Genomic DNA, 23751 nt, shown 5'->3' with positions numbered 1-23751 from the left:
TTTTTTTTACCGAAAGTTAACAACATTTACCAGTTTATCACTTTAAAATTGTGATCAAGAAACCGAAAAGGAAGCTCTAACCACTTTAGGGGGTGTTTGGTTCAAGCATATTAGGTATAGTGAACTGTTAAACATCGCCCGCAAATTCCTACATAAAGCCCACAAAATAAGAGTGAAATGACACTTTTGCCTCATACTAAAAAACACACAATTTCTCTCTCTACTCTCTACTTCCACTTTCTCTCTCTAAATTATTTCCAGAGCTATGTCGAGGCGGCCCGGCAAGGAAGTGGCGGCACCGGCGGTGGGCGGAAGGCGGTTTGCCGGCCAGAAGGTAATTTTTTTAATTTTTGTAATTTTTTTTTAAAAAAAAAACCTCCGGCGACGGTGGGGCGCCAAGGCGAGACGCCACCACCACGGAGGAGGCGCCTAGGCAAGGCGCCCGTACGGTGGTGGCGGCGCCTAGCCCAGACGCCACTACCACGGCAGCGGCGCAGAGGCTAGGCGCCACGGCCGTGGTAGTGGCGTCTGGGCTAGGCGCCGACACCACCGTACGGGCGCCTTGCCTAGGCGCCTCGTTCTTTTTTTTTTAAAAAAAAAATTTTTTTGTTTTTTTTTAATTTTAAATTTTATTTTCGATTTTTTTTTTTTTTTTTTTTAAAAAATTTGTTTTTCTTTTTTTTAAATTGTATGTTCCCTTTTTTTTTATCTTTTTTTTTTTAAATTTTGTTTTTTTATTTGTTTTAATTTTATATTTTTTATGTTTATAATTTTATTTCCGTGACTTGTTTATTTGCTTTTGTGTTTATTTTCGACTTTTTTTAATTTGTTTTCGTTATTATGTTTCGTTATTTACTTGGAGTTAGGCATCGCAATTTAGACCTGGTGCGGGGAAGAGTATTGACGTCGTGAGGAGTACGATCTACTCAATGGAGAGCTCGGGGCCCAGACACGTTAGATCCCGTGGTATTTCAGCCTCGGCCCGCAGAGAACGGGTGCACTGTTCTGCGGACGATCAAGATGATGATGATGATGATGAGGAGGAGGAGGAGGAGGTCGAGGAGGAGGAGGTCGAGGACGAGGATGATGCAGATGAGGATGTCGACAATCAGAGTGGACCATATGATGATTACGGTCCATTCAGTCAGAGACTTGATGATACGTATGAGACGCATAGGGTAGATGTGCGTAAGGGTCGAGATGGTAGGTTTGTTAGTAGATCTGGCACATCATCTGCGTCCACTGTGTCTGCGGGTAGCAGAAAACGGTCGAGGGCCGTTAATGATTCTTGGATGGTGAGGGGTGAGGTGGCCGGGGGACCTATAGACGGGAGTGTGATTCCTAGCTTTTTAGGACACATCGCTACCCGTATTTGGGAGGACCAGGAGAGGGCTTTGGATACAGGCATTTTGAAATGCCAAACCCGGGAAAAGACTTGTAGGTTTTTGTGTAGCTGGGCTGATGCTTGGCCGGAGGAGAGCGAGATGGTCAGGCGATTGAGGGCCACTAGAGTGAGTCACCTTCCTGCCACCATGCACGACAGGATTGACTGGACGCTGATCACGGCTTTCGTTGAGCGATGGCAGCCGGATACGAACTCGTTCCACCTTCCGTTCGGTGAGATGACGATCATGTTGCATGACGTCGAGGCCATCCTTGGGATTCCCGTGGAGGGAAACCGAGCATCTGTCGTCACTGATGCGGATCAGGCAGATTTACTAGCGGAGCTGTTGGCGGTGGATAGGGTTGCGCTGTACACATCGGCACTTGGTGTGTGGGATCACGGCGGCGTTAAGATCGCAGCCGTCTTGCAGCGATGTTTGCACCCTACGGCACGTAGGACGCAGGACACACAGCTGGCTGCATATGTTTTTCTTCTTCTCGGGTGTACCTTGTTTCCGGATAAGAGCGGGAACAAGCTCAGGCCACGCGACATAGTTGACGCGTGTGAGCCCGATATTTGAAATTAGACATTATCTTTTTAGTTTGTAATATTTGAAATTATTGTTCTTAGTTTTTAAAATTCAATATTATCTTTTTAGTTTGTAATATTTGAAATTATTGTTGTTAGTTTTTAAAATGAAACATTATCTTTTAAAAATGAACACATAGAAATGACATAGTATTGACAATACAAGGCCTCATAGTAAAAGGTAGGTGTACATCAACAAAAACTACATGGCAATTAAATTGTTCCACTGTTGCACGCGAGCATGGTACAAAGCATCCCAACCCTCCACGCTTGCTCTACGAATTTCATACCACTTCGGTATGATATTTGGGACCGGAAAATCGGGTGACATGTCTAATCGGATAAAATGTCTGTATGACGGCCCAAGAAATCCAATAGCAACGTCCCTTACCGGTCTGGTGACGGTCTCGCGCGAACACCAGGGCAGAACCGTTGTACATGGATAATAGGCTCGACTATGTAAACCAAGGCCGAAATGCATGACTGCACACTTGTAGATGTTTGCAACGGCAAAGAGATCAAGTGGCGCATCGAACCAATGATTTTGACCGCAAGGTCCCCCTCCCCACCGGATACGCTGCAGAGACCTATCCAAGTCCTCGCCGTACACATGGCCATACACATCTCGGTTTGATGCGATTTCCCCAGAATTTATGGGTTTTTTATTTTTAAATTTTTTTTTTGTTGTACAATCTTCAAAAACGATGCTTTGCCCAAGGTTCAAGGGTTGTCTGCGCTTTTTTAAGTTTTTTCCCTCTCAAGTTTTAACAAAAGAAAAAAAAAAAAATACTCCCTCCGTGTTTTTTTTTTTTTTTTAAGTGATACATTTTGTGTTTTTTTAAGTGATACATTTTCCATTTCCGGCCGTGTTTTTTTAAGTGATACATTTTCTTTTTTGACAAAACAATACATTAAAATATTATATCTCTCTCCTCTTATGGCCCCCACCCAAAGCCACTACTACTTTTTTATTATATCTTTCCTCTCACATTCATCACTTTTCAATAAACTATTAACCCCACTATCTTTCTTTAACAATTTTTTAATACTCCACTACCCCACTTACCTCTTATTTTATTTAAGTCAATTAAATTGTCTAAAACTATATGCCAGTCAATATGTATCACTTAAAAAAACACGGAGGGAGTAGTGTTCTATGTTCTCACTTTTTAGTTTTATTAACCAATTAACCTCTTCACCGAAAAAAAAACACTTACTAATCCGTAATTTAATTACAACAACAAAAATTTAAAGGAAAAACGGAGGGAGTTCTATCGATTAATCCGTGGTTTATACACACGGGTGTACAGTGCTCATCGTACACCCGGATAAATAAAAAAAAGGCGGAAAGAACATCCTGTGTTTCATAAAGAACATACATGTATTTGACAAAGAACATGTTTGTATTTGACAAAAACATGCATTACCAAAGAACATAAAGATATAATAAAAAGAACGAGATAAAAACTTGATAAAATTTTCTGAAAAATTACACATTATTAACGGGAAAAATAGAGGTGATAAAAAATCGAGTAGGGCCGGGCCATATCATAATTTCTTGTGCCCAAACCCGTAGAAAAGTAGCGGGTTTTCGGGCTTTTTTCGAACCCGGTTCGAGTTTTAACTAAAAATGTATTTTTAGGTTTGCCCAAACCCACCCTATTTCGGGCCGGATCGGGTCGGGATGCGAGTCATGCCAATCTTGATCACCTTTTAAAAAATCCTTACCAAAGATATCATTTCCCCAAAAAATAGTTTTCTATCTCTCCAAAAAAAATTCAACTTCCCATAATAATTTAGTTTTTTTTTTACTCTAACATTATTTTCAATTAAAAATAATTTAAGATTTCAATATCAAATTTCAAAATACCATATGTTAAAAGAACATAATTTATATTGTAAAGTACATATAGTTAATACCTAAATAACACACTAATCAAACTCAAAGAATATACGATAATAAAAGTAATTTAAATATGACATATGGTAATAAAAAATAGAATTTGGGAGTCACTATGACCTTAAAGAACATACACGCCAAATTCAAAGAACATACTTTGTATTATTAAACCCAAAAAAAATATATGTTTATCAACATATGTTAAATAACATAAGTTATAATATAAAGAACATATAATTTTACTCAAAGAACACACTGATCACTCTCAAAAAACATATTAAAGGTATGTTCTTTGTCAAACATAGGTATGTTCTTTATCAAACACTATATGTTCTTTCCGCCTTTTTTTGTTTACCCGGGTGCACCATGAATGGTGCACCCGGGTGTATTATCTAATTTTCACTATCGATTACGTCTTCTGGGAACAAACGGAGAACTTGGTTGCAATTAATTACGAAGTAAAAAAATTGAGCAACAAGCTTACCACTATGGAGCAACAAGTGTACCAGTGGAGGCTGTGGAGTACTGGAGTAACATACGATGTCTTTGTAATTCCAAAAAAAAAAAAAGAGGTACTTTTTTTTTAAGAAAAAAGAGGTACTTCTTACAACATGTATGGTGTGAAATCTGCTCTTTGTTACTTCTTCCTTTTTTGTTCTTAATAAAATTATCACTTTGGTCCTAAAAAAGATACAAATGGTGTGACTTTTCACTGGAGAAGTTTTATCTTCACATTGTTGTAGAAATATAATATGGTACACTAAGCTATTAACTATTAAGAGTTTTAGAGAGAGTGAGGGATAGCTCAAGTGGTTAGAGCTTCCCTCCCGATTTCAAGAGACCCTGGGATCGATTCTCACCTCCGCCCTTGTGGCTCTCTAAACACCAAAAAAAACTATTAAGAGTTTTAACTTTAAGACTATAAATGGTTGTTAGTGTTATTTGATTGTAACAAAATTGTGATATGATCTAAAAATGATTAGAATTAGAGCCTCAGTCTTCTTTGATATGTGAAAAGACGAAAATGATTTGATTAGGCCAGAAATAGTACTCCCAAAAGTGGAATACACTTTCCGAATAAAAAAATTTAATCTCAATACCTCACCTTCTCCCACTTATCCCTTTCATCCTATACATTTACCTTTTCTCTCAACTTTCTAATGGCCTAGGACCTAGGTACTCCAGTACTATATCTATGAATGTAGCATGATAGAACAAAGCGCTGATCTAACTAAGACTTTTAAGAAAACGTGTGAAGAGAAATTCGGTGAAATAGTGAGAAGGAAATTGAACCTGAAGATAGTATGCAAACTTTTATTTACATTGACCTTGCAAAATTGTACAGATTGGAGTGCAGTCTAAACATTTTATACATCTGATGACCTGAAATGAGCAGGGTGTAATTCAGACCAAATAAGAAGACATGACATTCCAACTGATTTTCATGTGTGAAGGCATAGATGCAACAACTCGGAGGATGTCCGGTTTCTCATTGAGCTTTGGGTGGTAGTCTTCAGACCTCTGTCCCAAAACTCTGAGAAACTTAGCAATGTTAGGCAGAACAAGTTCTCTGCAATGAAGGTGTAGTAATGGAACTTTAGATAAAACACTGCCTTTCTGAATGTCCAAACCTTCTGGCCGCCGCAACTTGTAAGGCTGGCCACTTATTGGCTCAATATCAACTTGAGGTGTCTGCTTCCACTTCTGATGCACAAACCAACCATACTTGTAATCACCCACAATGGGAGTGCCAAGAGCTTCAGCACAATGGACTCGCAGCTACAGGTGGCACAAGGTATCATGAAATTATCACAATTTCCAATTGCATAAGATAAATGCTTCAGTTTCAAGTAAAAAACAGAGCATCAAAATGCTAAATCAAGACATGGCCCTCAGCAAAAATTTCATTACCATGAGAGGAATAATGGTAGCACTAAGCTGTAAACTCCTTTTTAAATGTCCTTCTATGCCATTTTAATAATTTTATCTAAATCATCATGCAGTTGTCTGTATTTTCCGACTACAGCATCAAAAAAGATAGAAATCCAACAGTCCAACTGTATGGTGTTCGATTTCTGTGAATTAGCTGACTTGCTAAACCCAACAAAAACACTTTTATCATACCTGATAATACAAAATTTCAAGAAACTTAATCCCCCTTAATACCTCTAAGAAAAAATGGTACACAAAAATATTTTACCATTTTTACTCAAAGATCAGCAAATACAGCTTTGCTTCTTCTTTATTATGTGCACAATAGGGAAAGAAAAACTAACACATTGCTGGTGCATCAGAAAATTTCTCATAGTCAAGCAACCAAATACGAGTGTCTTAACTTATATTCCATGCGTTGATTAAGAAGCAAATAGACATAGTAGCTAGCTTACGATGAGTGACACAGAAGAGGATAATTTTACCTGATGTTTCCAGCTGGTATGTGGTCGTAGTTCAATCCATGAACACCCATTGATCATAGGGCCAAGTACCCGATACTCAGTCAAAGCTTCTTGATAAGCTTCTAAACCTGATGGATGAGCCAGCATTACCCTCTCGGATTTTCCATCATCGAGAAGCACCTGTGGAAAAAAAGCTCCCAATTTTAATAAACCTGATATATGAACAAAGAAGTACCAAAAGCACCTTTTTTGTGGGGGGGGGGGGATGTGTCAAAGAATGAGAGAAAACCTTTGTGAGAGGAGCACATATCACACCTTCCTTTTCTCTGGGGACCCTATGACCAATGCCCAATATTTCATAAATGTAGCTCCACATGCATCATTCCAGGCCTATAAAACAAATATACTTAATTTATAGTTCAAGAGTTGCAACTTCAAACCAAAATGTAGACTAGAAAATCATCACTAAACAGTGACAAACGGATGAATATCAATACCAGACATGATGTGTTTGCAACATTCATATTGCTAAACAGTTTTTGAAGATAAGAAGTGCTCTCCTTTGTCCTTCCCATCAAAAGGATACCACTACTTTCTCTGTCAAGACGATGTACCTTAAAAGAGACAGTAATAAGATGGATGCAATTAGTATTCCATATTTTCGGCAACCTGACAAGAGGGGAGTAAAAGATGCACTAATAGAAGCACTAATATGTCAAACTCATGTCAATTATCAAATTATTAAAAATAACTAAGGAGAAAATTATATCAGTGATATAACATAACGGATTCTAGCGTACGCCCAAGGACCATAAATAGTAGCAACAAGCTTGCGCTTACAGAGCCTAATAGCCTACACATAAGCTAGGAGTCGGATGACCAACTTGATGTAATCAGAAAGGACATAAAGTTACCAAACCAAGCAAGCGTTTCATGCTGTATACTTCATTTCATTGGCTGAGCATTGACAGGTAGGATACGATCCCCACAACTCATTGCATACAATGTCTTTGAGGTATAATAATTACATTTTTAAGTTTGAATTTTACATGGAATGTCCTATGTGACTAATGTGAGTGATGATTATTACTTTCATATAAGTATGCCATTTCTACATTAACTACCTTTTATCACGGTATGGTAAAGAGTAAGTACTAAGTAGTAACAAAAAACTCGATAGTTTACTAAAATATTTAAATTGGATGTTCAACTATCATCTTCTTACTTTTAATCTCCCTCAATTTTTCAATTTATAGCACTCATTTAACTTATAAATAACACCGAAATTTGTTCTTATATGCTACAATTTATTGCACATGGATACATCAAACAAATGGCCACTGTTGAGACAATTCTATCAATAGAATTCCAAATCAGAAAAGCAATAGGGAAAGAAAGAGGAACAAAATATACACTCTTCAATGACCATAGTTCAAATAGCCTCAAGTGTAGACTGGATGCAATGTCTAACTCATAAGAGATATTGGGAAATGGACGCACAAATACTACTTGTACGCGGAATAGACATCACTAAGTAAGCAGGTACTGTTCATCAATACTACCAAATGCAAAGCATATATACTAACATACTACAAGAAATTTTGACAAAAGCTTACCAACTGAGGACCTTCCTCGTAATCATAAGATAATGCTGCAGCAGCAAGAACATCCATGCTGTTATGAACTGGCAAATTCCCCTGTCACAATGCAGTAAGAGAAAAAATGAGCAAATATTGCAATCGAACATTATTCTACAGCAAAATATAGACATGCTTTCTAATGCAGTCACCTGCACGGGCAACTTTGGAGGCTTGTTAAGCACAATAATAGCCGAATCCTGAAATGTACAGCAGAAGTGGAGGAATCAGGACAAAATACAATCTCAGGCAAAAAAAAAAAAAAAACATTTATAGCAAATATAATAGCTGGGGACCTGCCTTGTACTTAACAAGCCTCTGCAAGTAAGCTATTTCATCAGCATTTGGATTTAAAGTTCCACATGGTATGGGATCAAATCTCCTTGAAATCCTACTTTCAGCAATTGACACAGGTACAAGGATTTTCGTACCTGCCTTCATCGCTTCATTGTGCTTAATCTGTAGATTAGCTGTAGAATTGTAGGAAAATTAAACCGACATGGAAAATACAGGCAGGAAGAAACTGCAAGTGTACACATCATTAGACAGCATTCTCAAACAAATGACTGAAATGGGCATTACCTTCCTCATAGACGTCTTCCCAGGGATGCTCGACGAGCCTTTTGTAATCGGATATTCTATCTGCACCTATAACCAAAACACAACATAAACTCATACATCAAATCCCTCCACCTTAATGCTTAAACTACCAATATAAATTCAGGGGTGCAACAATGTTAGCTACTACTATAGTATATACTTCTAGTAGAATTCAGCTTAGTAGCTTACAAATAAAGGAACTCCTAGATGTTCACTCAATCGGATGAACGATTAAGTACTAAAAACCTTACTTTATCCCCATAAATTTTACATGAACAATACCCTGAAACCTGAAAGTTCGTTCATTTCAATGATTAATTTCTACAAAAATTTACATCACCCCATAAATTTACATGAACAATACCCTGAAACCTAAATTTAGTACATTCTGATAATCGATTAAAGTCTAAAAACCCCGGTAAATTAAACATAAACAATACCCAGAAATTGAAACATGATAATTATACAACTAAATACAATTCATTTCACAAAATCAAGAGCTACTAAAAACAGAAAACCCAGCAATTAGCCAAACATAAAAGATGCAATCGTATAAACTCACAAGCCCTTTATTGAAATGAGACTGAATAACAGAATCATGAACTTCATCAAAATAATACTTGACCCAACTGATTGCAGTAACACGGGTATGCTGCTTTCCATTGAGGGATTTCGTCGAACACTTGGCGGGCAAAGGGTCAGACGGAAACGGAGGGAGAGAAAGAAGCTGACGGGGTTTTGGGCCCTCCTTTGGGCTTCCCAGATGGGCTATGTTGTTCACGACCCGAATCACTTGGTCCGGCCCGGTGGGTCGGGGCGGCGATATTCGAGAGTAGTGTCGAAAGGCGGTTGTTAGTTGGTGTGGTGAGTGGAAGTAGCGGTGGTTTCGGCGAAGGAAGATGGTCATGGTTAAGTTTAGAGGATGACTTTGATGAGAAGAACAAAAGTACGAAGGAGTGTGTTAAGTGAGGTGAGGTTGGTACTTGGTAGTTAGTTGTATCACTCGGAAGATGGTCTAGCTACTCTAGCACTCTAGCCGTATAAGGGAATTGAAGTTCCAAGGGGTGGCCTATGCTGGGCCGCAGCGGCCTTAATTGAGATGTTTGATACTCGTTATGGTTATGGACTTATGGTTATGGAATTGCTTGATTAGAGTATGGTTACATTTTTAAGTTTAGGTTGTGTTTATTTTTTTCAATAAAGGTAAGAAAAAGTAAAAATAATAAGAGACCTCCCTCACGAGGAGAATTTCTTATGCATTTGGAGAGAAAGAATGATAATTAAACTAGAGTTATCATAAAGAGTAATATCCATATTATCGATAATTACATAACTCACATTTTGTTATCTTATGTGATATTTGACTGTGCATAAGCTATCGTCTTTAATACGGAGTAATAGAGTTGTTTCCATTTCTAACAAAATTTAAAAAAATAAAAATAAAAAACACTTTGTGATCTAATATATTGCTTTGTTTGGCTAACAATGCTTACAATATCATAAGTTGTAGGTTTGACTGCTACATGATTACCTAAGAGGTCCATTATGATTACTCGTGCAAAAGTTAAATATTTACGGTTGAATCATCAAAATTAAGTTTACAACAACACAGGGGAGAAGGGGGCCAAGAGACGGGAGTAGAGCAAGGATCCCTATGAGGGGAGTGGCAATAAGTAAAATTTTAACTACTCACCACTAAATCAGTCGTAATTTTTAATTATCCATAGCTAAAGTTCGTAACATTACAATGTTTCATTATGACTCTCATGGCCACATGTTCAAATCTGTTACATACTAAGCCATATCAATTTTATCTTTCTTTATCGTGCTAAGCCTTAACAAACATAATATACAGTTGACATTTGCAAACCACTCAAGTAACAACCCTGACACTATTATTACTCTAACCTCATCAAACTCTTTATACAATATATAAAGGGGTGGATCTATGATTTTAAAATGGTGTCTATGAAAGGTATTTGTAAACCGCCACTTCAATACATGCTTGCATTGTTTTATCTTCAAAGTATTCATTTTGAGTGTACTACTTACTTACTTTTTTATATATATATAGGTAGGGGTGTACAAAAATTGGCCCGGACCTGAAACCGAACCTGAACCGACCTGAACCGGACCGGACCTGACCCGGACCTGTTGATTCAGGTCCGGTCCCGGTTCTTAAAAATCCAGGTTCCCGGTCCCGGTCCGGACCCGGTCCAAACCCGGGAAAATCGTAATTAAAAAAAAAAAAAAAAAGAAGAAAACCAAACTCTGAAAAATTGAAACTGAGTTTTCGTGGACTTATTTGTATTTTCGGTGGACTCATTTGTATTTTTGGTGTTTGAGAATCGGGACTTTATAGACTTTATGTAGTTTTGTAATTGATAATTTTGGTTTGTATGTAATTATTAAATTATGCAACAGGTCTAAAAATCACAAAACAGGTCCATATGCAGGTCCAACAGGTTTTGTATTAAAAAAAAAAAACGAAAAAGACACAAAACAGGTCCATTCAGGTCCAAACCCGGACCGGACCTGTTAATTCAGGTCCGGTCCCCGGTCCTGTTAATTCAGGTCCGGTCCCCGGTCCTCATAATTACACAATTCAGGTCCCCGGTCCAAACAGGTCCGGTCCAGGTCCGGTCCGGTTTTGGACCGGTGTACATCCCTATATATAGGGCATGTGTCACTCATGTTCCTTATTAGATACCTACACGACGATATCAAGATTAAATGTAGACCCATCGAGCAAGGACAATCATTCTAGTCTTATGGTAGATAATAACCAAGAGTTATGAAATGATATAAAGTTATGAAATTGTCTATCGTGAAAAGAAAAACAGGAAAGAATTTCATTTCTCTTTCGAGTTTTTTATTAATATGGGAATTGTATACAACATAAGGCTCGTTTGGTTAAATGTAGGAATTGCAAATTCCTTGGAAAATTGATTTCCCATGAAATTGAACTTCCAAGGAAATTCTAAAATTTGTTTGGTTAACTAAGGGGTTGTTTGGTTACACAAAGAAAATGAGGGAAGTGGAAAATCATGGGAATTTGAAAATACACGAGTTGTTTGGTTGACAATAAAAAGTGTAAATGAGAGAATTGCAAATTCATGGGAATTGTGACTTCCCACAAAATATGGGAAGTTAATTACCTAACTCCCCCTAGGTAAGTCAAACTTTCCATGATTTGCAACTTCCCTCATGCAAACCAAACAACTTTATACAATTCCCATGAAATATAAATTCCCATGGGAAGTAATTTCCTATAGCAACCAAACGACACCTAAGGAAAGTGGAAATTCCCATGGGAAGTTTCACTTACCTAGGTCCCCCTAGATATTTAACTTACCCCATTTTGTGGGAAATGAAAATTCATGAAAATTTCTACTTTTCATTAATTTATTAACCAAACAACTTCAAATAATTTCAATTCATAAAATTTCCGAATTCCCATATTTTTCTTGGCAACCAAACAACCCCATATGAATCCATCCAACTCAAAAACTCTTTTGAAGCTCAAGAACAAATCAACAATCACCAATCGTAAATTGCAACTTATCTCATGTTGTACAAAAAATATCTCATGCAAAAAAAATCAAAAAGAACATCCAACTAAAAAAAGTGCAAAAAAGATGCTCATTTTCTAATCACCCGTGTCGCAATACTGCACAATTTCCAGACTGCAGACGTTACTTTCTTACCAGCAACAACAAATCAAAACAAGGGCGCGGCACCTCGTCCAACGTTGTCGGTCCCACTTAAATCCCATAAAATTCGCCAAACTTTTTTTTTTTTCCTCAGATTTTCCAAGATTTTTAAGCCCAACAAAAATAACCCAAACCCATAAACCCTAAAAAAAAAAAAAACAAATAAAAATAGTTTCTTTGACAGTTCTTCTCAGTTTCCCCCCTTTTCGCACCTCTTCAACTCACTGAAGAGGGAGCGACCAACATTTTTTTTTTTCAATTTATTTCAAATGATCCAAAAATCCCCATCTTCTCAGGTATGTCCTACAATCTGTTTCTTTTCCAAAGTTTCGATTTTGATATTTTTGTCTGTTTTTTTTGTTTTTGTTTTTGTTTTTTTTTTCTAATTGTGTGTTTGTTGAAATGGGTATTTGTAGAATTGATTGATGATATCTGGGATTTTTTTTTAAAAAAAAAATAAAAAATTTATTTTATAATAATGGGTATAGAATTGAATTTGCAGAATAACAAGCAGTTGGTATTTGGGGATGTCCATGGAGCTGTTTTGCTTCCTAGAGAGATGGAGCTTGAAAAAGCCCAAAATTTGGACCTTAAATTTCAAGTTCCTGACATTGGAAAAGCGTTTCAGGTATATTTATTTTTTTATGTACTTATTTCTTTAGAATTTATGCAATCTTTAAAAAAGTTTAATTTGGTTTGTTTGCAAATGCATGTGATGAAATTAGTCATTGAGTAAGATTTTATCTTTTGTCTATTAGTTTTGGTACTTCATCATGCATGAATAGACATCTTTCAATTGTTTAGCATTCGACACCGAATTCGTTGTCTGTTTAGTTGAATTAATATGTATGTAATTGACTGAAATGCTGATATAAATGTGGCTCAGGATTTTATTGGAACTAGAGAAGTAGGTGAGTTTCTTAGTGGTGCTCTTGCAGGAGCAATGACAAAGGCTGTATTAGCACCTCTTGAAACTATCAGGTTTGCTTTCGTTTCGAATAATCTTCTTTGTTTTAATTGCTTTTGTCTTGTATATGTATCTACATTGGTTTTGTTCTTCCTGAATGCAATGTTAAAGGATGCATGTTTGGCGAAATGTGTTAGAAAATGGAAACTGCTTTGGACATTAATGACAATATGTGACCTGAAGTTTCTGATTCTTACTTGCATGTTCATTTCATCTGACATTAGAATTGACCCTCTTTATACAACTTACAACATGAAAACTCATTTGACATGGTCTGGTGTAAATAACTGCATGATACCACATGATGCAAATTTAGCTGTCCTGCTCCTGCATGCTGAAACGTAGCTTTCCTGTATTGTCTTTTATTAAATTGTGATGCCACTTTTCATCTGTTTCTTAGATTTTGTGTTCGGATTTTTTTTTATGAACTTGTGTGCAAGTAATCGTTTTGCATGTCTTTGCTAAAGATTTGTGTACTCTGCTTGAAGATTGTAGCAGGGTTGTAACTTAGATGCTGTTTATAAGTCTGCAACTCGATTATTCGGCTTGTTGTCCATAATTTTTGCTGTCAGAGATTTTTGATTCATCAGTTAATTTTCTTGATGGGTAGTGTTGAATACTGAGGCAATTGAGTTGTACTTCCTTGGTTGCAATGAGTATTTGCTGTTTCAAATTTTAAGTGTCTAATTTGGCTGTGCTCTTGAATTTTAACATCATGATATCAGGACAAGAATGGTCGTTGGTGTTGGGTCTAGAAGTATACCTGGAAGCTTCATTGAGGTTGTTCAGCAGCATGGGTGGCAAGGTCTCTGGGCAGGAAATACTATTAACATGCTGCGAATAGTCCCCACTCAAGCAATTGAGCTTGGAACATTTGAGTGGGTCAAGCGAACAATGACATCGACCCAAGAGAAATGGATCCGTGATGGAGATCCTAAGCTTCAATTTGGCGACATCACTTTGACCATTCCTCTCTCATGGTTGTCTCCAGTTGGCCTGGCAGGTGCTTCTGCTGGTATTGCTGGCACACTTGCTTGCCATCCTCTGGAAGTTGTTAAGGTATCTAAGCTGAAGGCTTGCCGTCTGTTTTATCATCTTCTTTTCTGATCTTTTTATTTGTTTATCGACAAAAGTGAAAAACCATCATCTTAATTGATAAGCATATTAGAAAGCCACTTTTTTTTTATTCTTCGTTTTTATTGGGAGGATATGGTGAAGAATGCTGTCATTCTTGAATACCTGGGGAATTTGTTTGATGTTTTCAATATGCCACATATTATTCTTTGATGTTTTCTCTGTAAATAACATTGGTTGCTGGCTTCTTTCTGGCAGGATCGATTGACTGTGAGACCTGAGGATTACCCTAATTTAACAGTTGCTCTTGGTAAAATTTACAAAGATGGAGGTGTTCGTGCCTTGTATTCTGGTCTTGCTCCAACCCTTGTGGGGATGCTCCCATACAGCACATGCTATTATTTCATGTATGACAAATTAAAGACGTCTTACTGTGTTGCAAAGGATAAGAAAAAGCTGAACCGTGTTGAGATGCTTTTGCTTGGAGCTGTTTCAGGTGAAACACTAGACTCCATTTTGTCTTTTTTTTTTTGTTAAATAAATGCTCTTGAGCTTATTTTGTGCTTTTCTATTGCTGAGAGATCATTCCATGCCATGATAAGCTAGTGTTTTTTTTTTTGTTTTTTGTTTTGTTTTTTTTTTTTTTTTTTTTTGTAAGGATGATAGGCATTTATGTGGTTAGTTAACTTTGTTCAGTCTTGCTTTGTATGATATATATATTCATGTTAGGCGACCCCAAATCATTTTGAGACTAAGGCTTTGTTGTTTTTGTTGTATTTTGGCAGGTCTTACAGCAAGTACAATTAGCTTTCCCCTTGAGGTTGCAAGGAAAAGGTTGATGGTTGGAGCACTACAAGGCAAATGCCCTCCAAATATGGCTGCAGCACTAGCCGAAGTAATTCGGGAAGAAGGTGTAATGGGGCTTTATAGAGGTTGGGGAGCAAGTACTTTGAAAGTCATGCCAAACTCAGGCATCACCTGGATGTTTTATGAAGCCTGGAAAGACATATTACTACTTGAAAGACGCCATTTATAAGCATCTTAAAAACCCTCGTCCCCTGTTTTAAGAGAGGAGATGATATATGATAATGTTCTTTTGCTTCAATTAGAATTTTGCTCATTGGCCCTCTATTAATGAGAGGCTGTGTATCATTTAAAAAAGAGAGAAATCTAATTATCTAGGTTCTTTAGGATTTAGGACTACATTGACTAAGTTACTAATCTTGTTTCGGCTTAAACTTTGTTAATTAATGAAGAATATCTGTGAAATTACTCTAATTACTACTTCCTCTGTTCTTTTTTACTTGACTTGTTTTTTTTTATCACGCTTTCCAATGCAAATCTTTTGACGATCAATAACGTTAATTCACCATAAGTAAAAAATATAAAACATATATATTACTCCAATATATTCATAGTACTTATTGAGACATATTCATAGTACTTATTGAGACGAATACAAAAAGATCCAATATGAATATGTTTTTCCTTACATATTATTCACAAAAGACGGTTAGGGTGATGTATAGTGTAAAAGTCAAAGCGGGTCAAGTAAAAAAGAACGGAGGAAGTATGTTTCTTGAAGCATAATTACCCGTGGGCTACCCACAGTGTTAGTGTTTGGGGGATAAATTGCTCTTGTTTGCCATTTAAAGGTTTATCAATTTGTTAGTGTTGGTTGAGCTCCGCTTGTCACTGTTGTAACATGGTTCAAATGTCTTGAAATAATCGGTAAAGAGTAAAGACATTGCAGTTCAGTTGCTAAATTAGCATGTTTCTCCGTAAAAGAAATTTGTGAAAATTCACCAAATAACAAAAAGGAGCCAAAACAGTTGAAAAAACTACAATTGCCTCCAATTCTAATTAGCATTAAAACCTTTGTCAAAAAAAAAAAAAAAAAAAAAAAAAAAAAAAAAAAAAATTAGCATTAAAACCACATAAAGAGTATGAACACTTCACGCTTTATTCCAAAATAAACGAAGGCATTTAACTCATTAACCCAATTGATTTAACAGTTGCTACTCCGTACTATTTACTAAAATTGTACTCCGTAACACATACAACTAAAATCAAATGACAGCTACAATTAGTACACCAGTAATTGGTAAAGTACATTTAATTTTCATATACAGGTATGGCAGAAGGGTATAGTTGGTGTAGTATACAGGAATGTCAGAGGGACGAGACCTGCTGTATACTCGTACATATTAATCCTGTATTTCTACTGCACTCTCTCTTCTTGCTAAATACTGAGATAGTCGACTACTGAGCGGCAGTGAGCTCTCGACAAACATGTAGAGGCAAAATAAACACAAACCTGAACGAAAATAGAACCATAAGTTAGCTATGCAATAAACGTGATGATCTGGATGTAACCAATACACACACAATGGTAAGAATGACCAGTAGTTTATTCAAAGCACTAATTGGCAAACATTATCAACAAGGAAGAGCAGGAAAAAAAATGAGTTGACGAATAGGGATAAATGAGTAGCATACACCATGCACAACCCTTTGGCACATAGAATAGAGAATAAAAAGGCGATTAGAAAATGCAAGTTGATTATGCTAGTATGACACGTAATCATCCTTCGCCTCAAACCCCACAAACAAGAAAATATTGTGATCTTGGAAAACCTGAAATCAGTCTGTAGCATGGCCAAATAAAACCCAAGTATTGAACTCTGACTAAAGTAAGCAACCCAAGTGGGTGCAAGTCATCGAAAGTAAAACTACAACCAAGGGCATAGAGAAAGCATGATGAAAGGCCACTCAATGATGTTACATAGCCATGGCTGGGAAAGCAATTTCAAAGACCAGGCCGAGGCCAGTGAAATTTGCGAAAAAAAAAAACCCCAAATACCTGCCTAAATGATTCCTACTGAAACTGAAAAGTATAACCAGCCAGGAAGCCAGTGATGATCTTGTAAGATGCAAACAGCAATAGCAATTTATTAGAAACTTATGACTACTGCGTATTTAGTAGGTACACCAGAACATCAGATGTTCATTTTCAAATAAACAATGCAGAGGCACTCTTTAACTTGCCAGTTGCAACAAAGAATCAACATTAACTTTCATTAATTTTACAAACTGAAGCACATAATACATAAGGAAACGGGTAAAGGAAGGTACCAGCATAAGCAACTGTCACCCCAGAGACGATCCTTCCAAGAACTGACAGAAAGTAGAGACTGACAACCACCTGCAAGACACACAAGACGGTTATGAAGCACCAATCTCAGACACCAAATTCTTCTCTAAACATCCACATCAGATCACAATTCACAAACTTGGCAACCAATGCTAGGTCCATCTCATGGTCAAGAGAGACTTATTAGAGCAACTTGAAGATATACAGCTACCATAACAGCATTTACTATGACTGAAAATAACAAAACATAACATGTAATACGAGTAAATTGATCTTCCATATTTCCAAGGACACAGGTATGCTCTGGTATCACACAGTTAATGTAATAAGGTTCACAATCATAATTAGAACAAGACTCTTAAAAGAGAATGCACATCCCATTTTTTTGCCCCACTATTGACAAATGCTGAGAAACAAAAGCAATAAGAAACTTTATACCATGCATATCAATGTGAATCAGCAAAACCAAGAAGAAGGCCAAGATGCACATATGACTAAGAATTATATACCCGAACAAAGAGCCTCTTATCATGACCCGTCGCCGCAACTCGAAGAACAGACTCAGCAGCCCCAACAGTATTAGCCACACACGCAAAAATACTGTTGGCAGTGTCTTGTGAAATCTGCCATTCTAATGGATCAACTGGCACCCTGCATTTGCAATTTTGCATAGAGGACAATACAATTAAAATACAATCCAAACCCAAAATTAATACGCTTTCAACAGTTCTTTTCCCGAAATTCCATTGCATATCACAAAAAAAATAAAATCAAAAACCCAATTCTACAATTCAAATATAAACACTTCCCAAAAAATATTTAAATTATGAAGATCAACTACAAGAAAACTTCAAAGGGTTCGCATTACAGCAGAAAAATTAAACCCCACATCATCACCCTCATCAATTAGAAACCAAAACCCTAAAAAGAAATCTTATAATAGGTAATTCAATTAAAAATAAACCCAGTTGAAATAACGATCAAAATTGGGGAAAACAACAAAACCCCAACAAGAAAAAAAAGGGAAAATCACAAAATTAATGAAAAAGAAGAAATCACATACGAAATATTGAAATGGCGGAAGAGGAGGCCAAGAATGGCGAGAGAGCAGAGAATAACGAGGAAGACATCGGAAAGAAGAGAGAGAAAACTGGAATTGCGGAAACAACAATGGTAATAAATCAATGTTCCACTAATAAGCAAAACTATAGCTTTTCCTCCTTGTTGGCCTTGATGTTGCTGCACATCGTCGTCTTCCATTTTCTCTCACTTTGATCAAATTTGGGGTTTTTTCAGTTTTGACAGTTTCTTTCTGATGAGGTTTGCCAGTTTAGGGGTATTTTAGAACTTTTACTTTGGCTTTAAAGTTGCCTTCTTTGAATACTTTTAGGGGCCGTTTGGTTGGGGTTAATAATCAAAGGGAAAGAGAATGAATATGCCTCATTCCCTTCTCATTCCCTTTATTGTTGTTTGTTTGTCATTTTTTTCATTCCCTTTACCCATTTTTATTTTTGACTTTACCCAAAATCCTTCTATCTTGATTCCCCACCCCCCCAGCCTTTTCCATTCCCTTTCCTAAGCCAACTACCTCACCCACCAGCCACTACCTCACCCACTTACCCCCACCGCACAACCACCTCGCCGGAGCTTTCCTAGTCCTCGTCGGGTGTCGCCGGAGCTCGCCCAATCCTCGCCGGCAGGTGCCGCACCTTCCCATCTCCAAATCAGAACTCGTCGCACCTCCCTCTAAAGAATTCTCCCTTCCCGGAAAAACTTAACTCACCCACGAAAACCCATCCTCGTCTAGGGTTTCGAGGGTAAGGGAGGTGACGGCCGACGGTTTTAAGGGGACGAGGATGGGTTTCTAGGGTTTTTCGTGGGCGGGGGGGGGGGGAGGTTTTCGTGGGCAAGGGAAGGTGGTTTTCCGGGTGGCGAAAGGTGGGGAAGTTGTAGCGACGGGCGGCGAGTGGTGGGGAAGGTGTGGCGACGGGCGGCGATGGTGGAGGAGGTACGGCAACGAGCGGTGAGGTGGTGGTTGGGCGGTTGAGTGGTTGGAGAAGTCACTACCACCAATGCACAACCCCTCATTCCCATGCCTTTGATTTTTAAAAACAAACAACATAGTATAAAGAAAGGGTTTCATTCCATTCTCTTTGATTCCCTTTGTTCATTCCATTCCGTTTACCCCGTGTGAACCAAACGGCCCCTCATTATGATAGATAGGTAATTTTTTTTAATTATTATTATTATTATTATTTTGTGACAAGGGATACAAAAGAGACAAATTAATTACTAAAGCAAATAAAAGTAACCGCCGCTTCTCCCGCGATTTGATGAGCTAGATGAACATGCGATGTTGTTGATCCGCCTTATGTATATTACAGTATTGAAAGATTGAGCCAAGCTGTTTTATCTTATGAATGAGCTAAAGATAAGCGATGTTACCATGGCCATCCCCCCGAATAAGGGTAACAACATCATATGAGTCAGTAAAAACCGTGAGGAAGTGAACCCTCGATCCAAAGCTCATTGTAATCCATACATGCATGCCAAAGCTTCCGCTTTAAAGGCAATTAAATTTAATATCAAAGTGATTTTTTTGACACTACAGTACAATTTTCAATTTTCATTTGTTTCACTTATACGTGTGTCAAAATTAGTTTTCAGTTTACCATGTAAATGTTTGTGAAAATATTGATAGAAATATAACGTATTGTACAAGTGATGTACTTTATTTGTTACGAGTACTTGTTATTGCACTGTGGGAACTTGGAAAATTATACATCCCAAAAAATCAATCTAACTAGATTCAAATACTACAATTTTGGTTATGTATTAATCACAAAATGAGGTTGAAAATACGGAGGAGTGTATGGGTGGATCAAAAGTTTAATCCAAGGATTTTATAATAAGTTCATTTTCTGAAAACTTTGTTTAATGTTAGAGATTCCATCACTCTCAACTTCTCAAATCTCATGTCTTAATAAGATAATTACCAAATTTCTCAACAGCGAAATTACCAAATTATTTATCCTTCCAATACAAATATATAAATTTATTTCCTAATTAAAGTGTTAAGATATTGTTTCCAAAAAAAAAAAAAAAAAAAAAAAAAAGTGTTAAAAGATATAGGATAAACTTTGACGGCCAATTAAAATTCGAGATAATATAGGATTGAGGACTGTATATATTAATAAGTCTTTGTTAAAATTCCTGTTTTATTCTTATTAGCAATTGCCCTAAAAATCACCCGTTATATCGAAAAACTTCTCCACTCTAAACTTTGACCCCCCCCCCCCCCCAAAAAAAAAAAAAAAAAGAAGATGAGAATCTTTGCGATTGTTTTGGTTCTTCTTTTGCAGTTATTGCTTCTCGTAATTACTACCAACTGCTCCAATTTAGGTAACAAATATAGTATTTACTACTTCATTCATATCTGTTTCCTATAATTTATTATTTAATTTGTTATTCTTGTTGCAATTTAGATTTTCTTTACATGAATTTGCTACAAATTCATGATACAACAACATGTTTCGTTACAATTACGGTATTCTTAGTTTTAGAGGGTACGTATAAGAGAGTTTATGGGAGATGTCCAAATAAACTTGTTACGGAGTACAACCCTAATTTGTGAATAGCTTTATAATAGTTAACACCTGTCAATCAAACAAGATCCGAAAATATATAATAATGTATATTCATATCCTATTTTTGTCGCAATAGTAAAGATGCTAAAGTGAATTATCTACTTTACAATTAAGAGTTTTTTCTAAAAAAAAATTAATCACTTTTACATAAATTTTTTTCTCTACTATTAGTTTATTTTTCTAAACATATACTTCCTATATACGTGTCCTGCATTAATGCAGGGTATATTCTAGTTTGCCATGGGGTAGTTCCGTATGATAGATATTAAATTTATGATAAAATTTGTTGTCGTAGATTAGGATATACTTTATATAATTGTGTAATTTATGTTAGTTGCATCTTATTGTAATTCGATATTTGAATCAAAATTGCAATCACGTAATCTGATTAATCATTACCAATGTTAGTTTATCAAATAAATTTTAACTCTTATTGCATTATAAATGTCAAACAGGAATGCAGGAAGAACATAACAACATGAAGGTTGTGGAAAATAAGCAGGTGTATATTGCAGCACTCCGTGAGATTGGAGGTAGGGGATTAATAGGTACTCACGCCAGTAGAGGTGGTCACGGTCTTGGCGAAGGAGCCCCAACACCTAAGGATGAAGTTGCAACTGTAGGTGGATTCCGAAACAGTAAATTTGCTGAAGTAGATGTTGTGGCAGCAGGAGCTGAAAGCGCAGCTGCAGATGAAGCTGAAATCGCGGCTGAAGAAGGAGCTGAAAGCGCAGCTGCAGGAGAAGCTGAAGAAGGGGCTGATACTGCAGCTGGCATTGCAGCTGCTGCTGCCACTGCGGCTGCTGCTACAGCTTCTATGGCCAGTGAAGCAAGATCAATTAGTCCAAATGCACCCTTGGGGCTCTCTCTTTGTCTAATTTTAGCATCCTGTGGATTTTTATTGCTTAATGACTTTTAGATTTAAGCCTAGATACTACTATACTAGCATGTGCTGATTAATGAGTTGATATATTTTTTTTTCGTCAAAGATTTTACAAATGATGAAAATAATCTTAAGACTTAAATTTGTTCCTAAGAAATTAACATTACATTAACGCTTTATATATTACGCGTGCATATACAAATACTGAATACAAGCCCTCCTCACGAGGGTAATTCTTAATGTAACGTAGTAATTAGAATACGTTCGATGATTGAAAGTTATTTCTGGACCAATTAAGGGTCTGTTTACATTTACTGAGCTGAACTTAATAACGCTGAAATGAATATTTTATGAGAGAAGAAAATTAGGAGCGGAGCTAAATTGAACTGAAATTAAGCTGAAATTAACATGCCTCAAGTATATATTCACTTTTTCTATTTTGTAAATTTTTTTTAAAAGGTATTTCCACTTTGACTATTTTATACTTCATAAAGAAGTATAAGAATAATATATACATATGGGCACTTATTAGTTAGATGAAAAAGCATTGTCCACGATCCGTGTTTAACTAAGGAGGTTCTGCACGATGACATTCACAAAGAGACATCAATCGAATTATGGTTGGGCAAGAGATTAGAACTCATGACCTTTGATAGAAAAGACATCTTCTAAAGCTTGAACATAATAATGTACTTTGTATTCTATTTAAACAAAATCTTAACTTGATCTTTTGTTTCCTTGTAGGGCATGGCCCTACTAGGACACAAGGTGGCTCCGCCACTGGCTATATACAATTTAGATAGCCGAAGGTATATATTTACTTCCATTCGATGATCTCATCTCAATGAATTCAATTCAATTAATATTGAAGATTACGATAAGGCAATCTATTAATTGTCTTCCTTCCGCCTTCATATGAGCACTTCAAGGAGATTAATTGTCTCTCTTCCGGCTTCATATGAGCCCTTCAGGGAGATCATGCTATATGGCACGCAACAATGGTTCTCTCTCTTTTGAAGATGTTAAATCAAATTTACTTTTAAAAGAAAATTTTGACATTGAAATATTGATGAAATGTTGAAGGTTTAAATTACACGTAAGAGAGAGATCACACTGAAAAAATAGTACCAATAATTAATGAATCCAAGGATTTTTTCGCAAAGATTGTAATAAGTCGAATGAGCACGATGTTTCCAATTGCTTAACGTTAAATAAAAAGAGAAGAAACAAGAAAAAGGCTAAGGAAATTGCATAAGTCGTTTTTGGTAAGATAGAATTGATGATATTCTTTTGGTTACTTCACAAAAACAAAAAAAAAAAAATAAAAAAAAAAAAAAAAAAAAAAAAATCCTGATTGGGTGCTTGATTCTGATTGATCCTAACATATTTGTTGTTCACAAAAGGATCTCTTTATCGATTTTTCTTGGAAAAGAATAGATATATTTCAATGGGAAAAATCATTGCAAAGTTCATGGCACTAACTTCATTCGAATAAAGACATGTGATGATAAGATCAAGACTTTATCTAATGTTCAATGTGTTCCTCATTTAAAGCATATTATCATCTCATCTCTAGGCACTCTTAATAATTCTAATGGTGCAAGATATTATGAAGACCATCAGACATAAAAGTTTCTACGTAGTCTTCTATTATGGCTTATTCATTCACATCATATCCAAGTCGTTATCATACATATATGTACATGTCACAATATTCTAATATCAATTTATGACCAAGTTTTACGGGTAACATGTCCACTTAATACCCCTTTGGGTTCTTACGACAAGCACACATAAAATTTGGTCTA

The 23751-nt window shown here is 36.5% G+C and overlaps 4 protein-coding genes across 4 annotated transcripts; 2 read left to right on the top strand and 2 right to left on the bottom strand.

Annotated features, from left to right (window-relative positions):
- Positions 1-5159: 5159 nt before the first annotated feature.
- Positions 5160-9708, bottom strand: LOC110726761 (RNA pseudouridine synthase 3, mitochondrial-like). The gene is given in 10 exon segments (XM_021906261.1): positions 5160-5651; positions 6290-6448; positions 6558-6595; positions 6598-6658; positions 6766-6882; positions 7885-7965; positions 8058-8105; positions 8206-8364; positions 8488-8553; positions 9068-9708. Coding segments are annotated over 10 exon segments (1449 nt in total). The 5' UTR covers positions 9413-9708; the 3' UTR covers positions 5160-5276.
- Positions 9709-11862: 2154 nt separating this feature from the next.
- LOC110726760 (probable mitochondrial adenine nucleotide transporter BTL1) lies at positions 11863-15543 on the top strand. Its single transcript, XM_021906260.1, has 6 exons — positions 11863-12514; positions 12721-12846; positions 13105-13199; positions 13911-14244; positions 14518-14755; positions 15045-15543. Exons 1-6 carry the CDS (start codon positions 12488-12490, stop codon positions 15293-15295), a joined length of 1071 nt encoding a protein of 356 aa, XP_021761952.1. The 5' UTR covers positions 11863-12487; the 3' UTR covers positions 15296-15543.
- A 656-nt stretch (positions 15544-16199) lies between these two features.
- On the bottom strand, positions 16200-18747 carry LOC110726759 (reticulon-like protein B23). Its single transcript, XM_021906259.1, has 4 exons — positions 18477-18747; positions 17923-18064; positions 17395-17464; positions 16200-16576 (listed from the first exon to the last, which is right to left on the bottom strand). The coding sequence occupies exons 1-4, from the start codon at positions 18671-18673 to the stop codon at positions 16467-16469; spliced, it is 519 nt and encodes a 172-aa protein (XP_021761951.1). The 5' UTR covers positions 18674-18747; the 3' UTR covers positions 16200-16466.
- Positions 18748-20259: 1512 nt separating this feature from the next.
- On the top strand, positions 20260-22003 carry LOC110726613. Its single transcript, XM_021906086.1, has 2 exons — positions 20260-20815; positions 21516-22003. The coding sequence occupies exons 1-2, from the start codon at positions 20737-20739 to the stop codon at positions 21977-21979; spliced, it is 543 nt and encodes a 180-aa protein (XP_021761778.1). The 5' UTR covers positions 20260-20736; the 3' UTR covers positions 21980-22003.
- Positions 22004-23751: the final 1748 nt, after the last annotated feature.

The sequence above is a fragment of the Chenopodium quinoa genome, unplaced genomic scaffold (assembly GCF_001683475.1).
Source record: "Chenopodium quinoa cultivar QQ74 unplaced genomic scaffold, ASM168347v1, whole genome shotgun sequence".
Lineage (NCBI taxonomy): Eukaryota > Viridiplantae > Streptophyta > Magnoliopsida > Caryophyllales > Amaranthaceae > Chenopodium > Chenopodium quinoa.
Note: the sequence above shows the minus strand (reverse complement) of the source record. Positions and strands in the feature narration are given on the sequence as shown.

Coding starts and splice junctions, on each gene's coding strand:
- LOC110726760 (XM_021906260.1), top strand. CDS start 12,488: ATGATCCAAAAATCCCCATCTTCTCAG. Junction 12,847..13,104: donor ACATTGGAAAAGCGTTTCAG/GTATATTTATTT, acceptor AATGTGGCTCAG/GATTTTATTGGAACTAGAGA. Junction 14,756..15,044: donor TTTGCTTGGAGCTGTTTCAG/GTGAAACACTAG, acceptor GTATTTTGGCAG/GTCTTACAGCAAGTACAATT.
- LOC110726613 (XM_021906086.1), top strand. CDS start 20,737: ATGAGAATCTTTGCGATTGTTTTGGTTCTTCTTTTGCAGTTATTGCTT. Junction 20,816..21,515: donor TACCAACTGCTCCAATTTAG/GTAACAAATATA, acceptor AATGTCAAACAG/GAATGCAGGAAGAACATAAC.
- LOC110726759 (XM_021906259.1), bottom strand. CDS start 18,673: ATGGAAGACGACGATGTGCAGCAACATCAAGGCCAACAAGGAGGAAAA. Junction 18,065..18,476: donor TTCCGCCATTTCAATATTTC/GTATGTGATTTC, acceptor TTGCAAATGCAG/GGTGCCAGTTGATCCATTAG. Junction 17,465..17,922: donor ATAAGAGGCTCTTTGTTCGG/GTATATAATTCT, acceptor TGTGTCTTGCAG/GTGGTTGTCAGTCTCTACTT.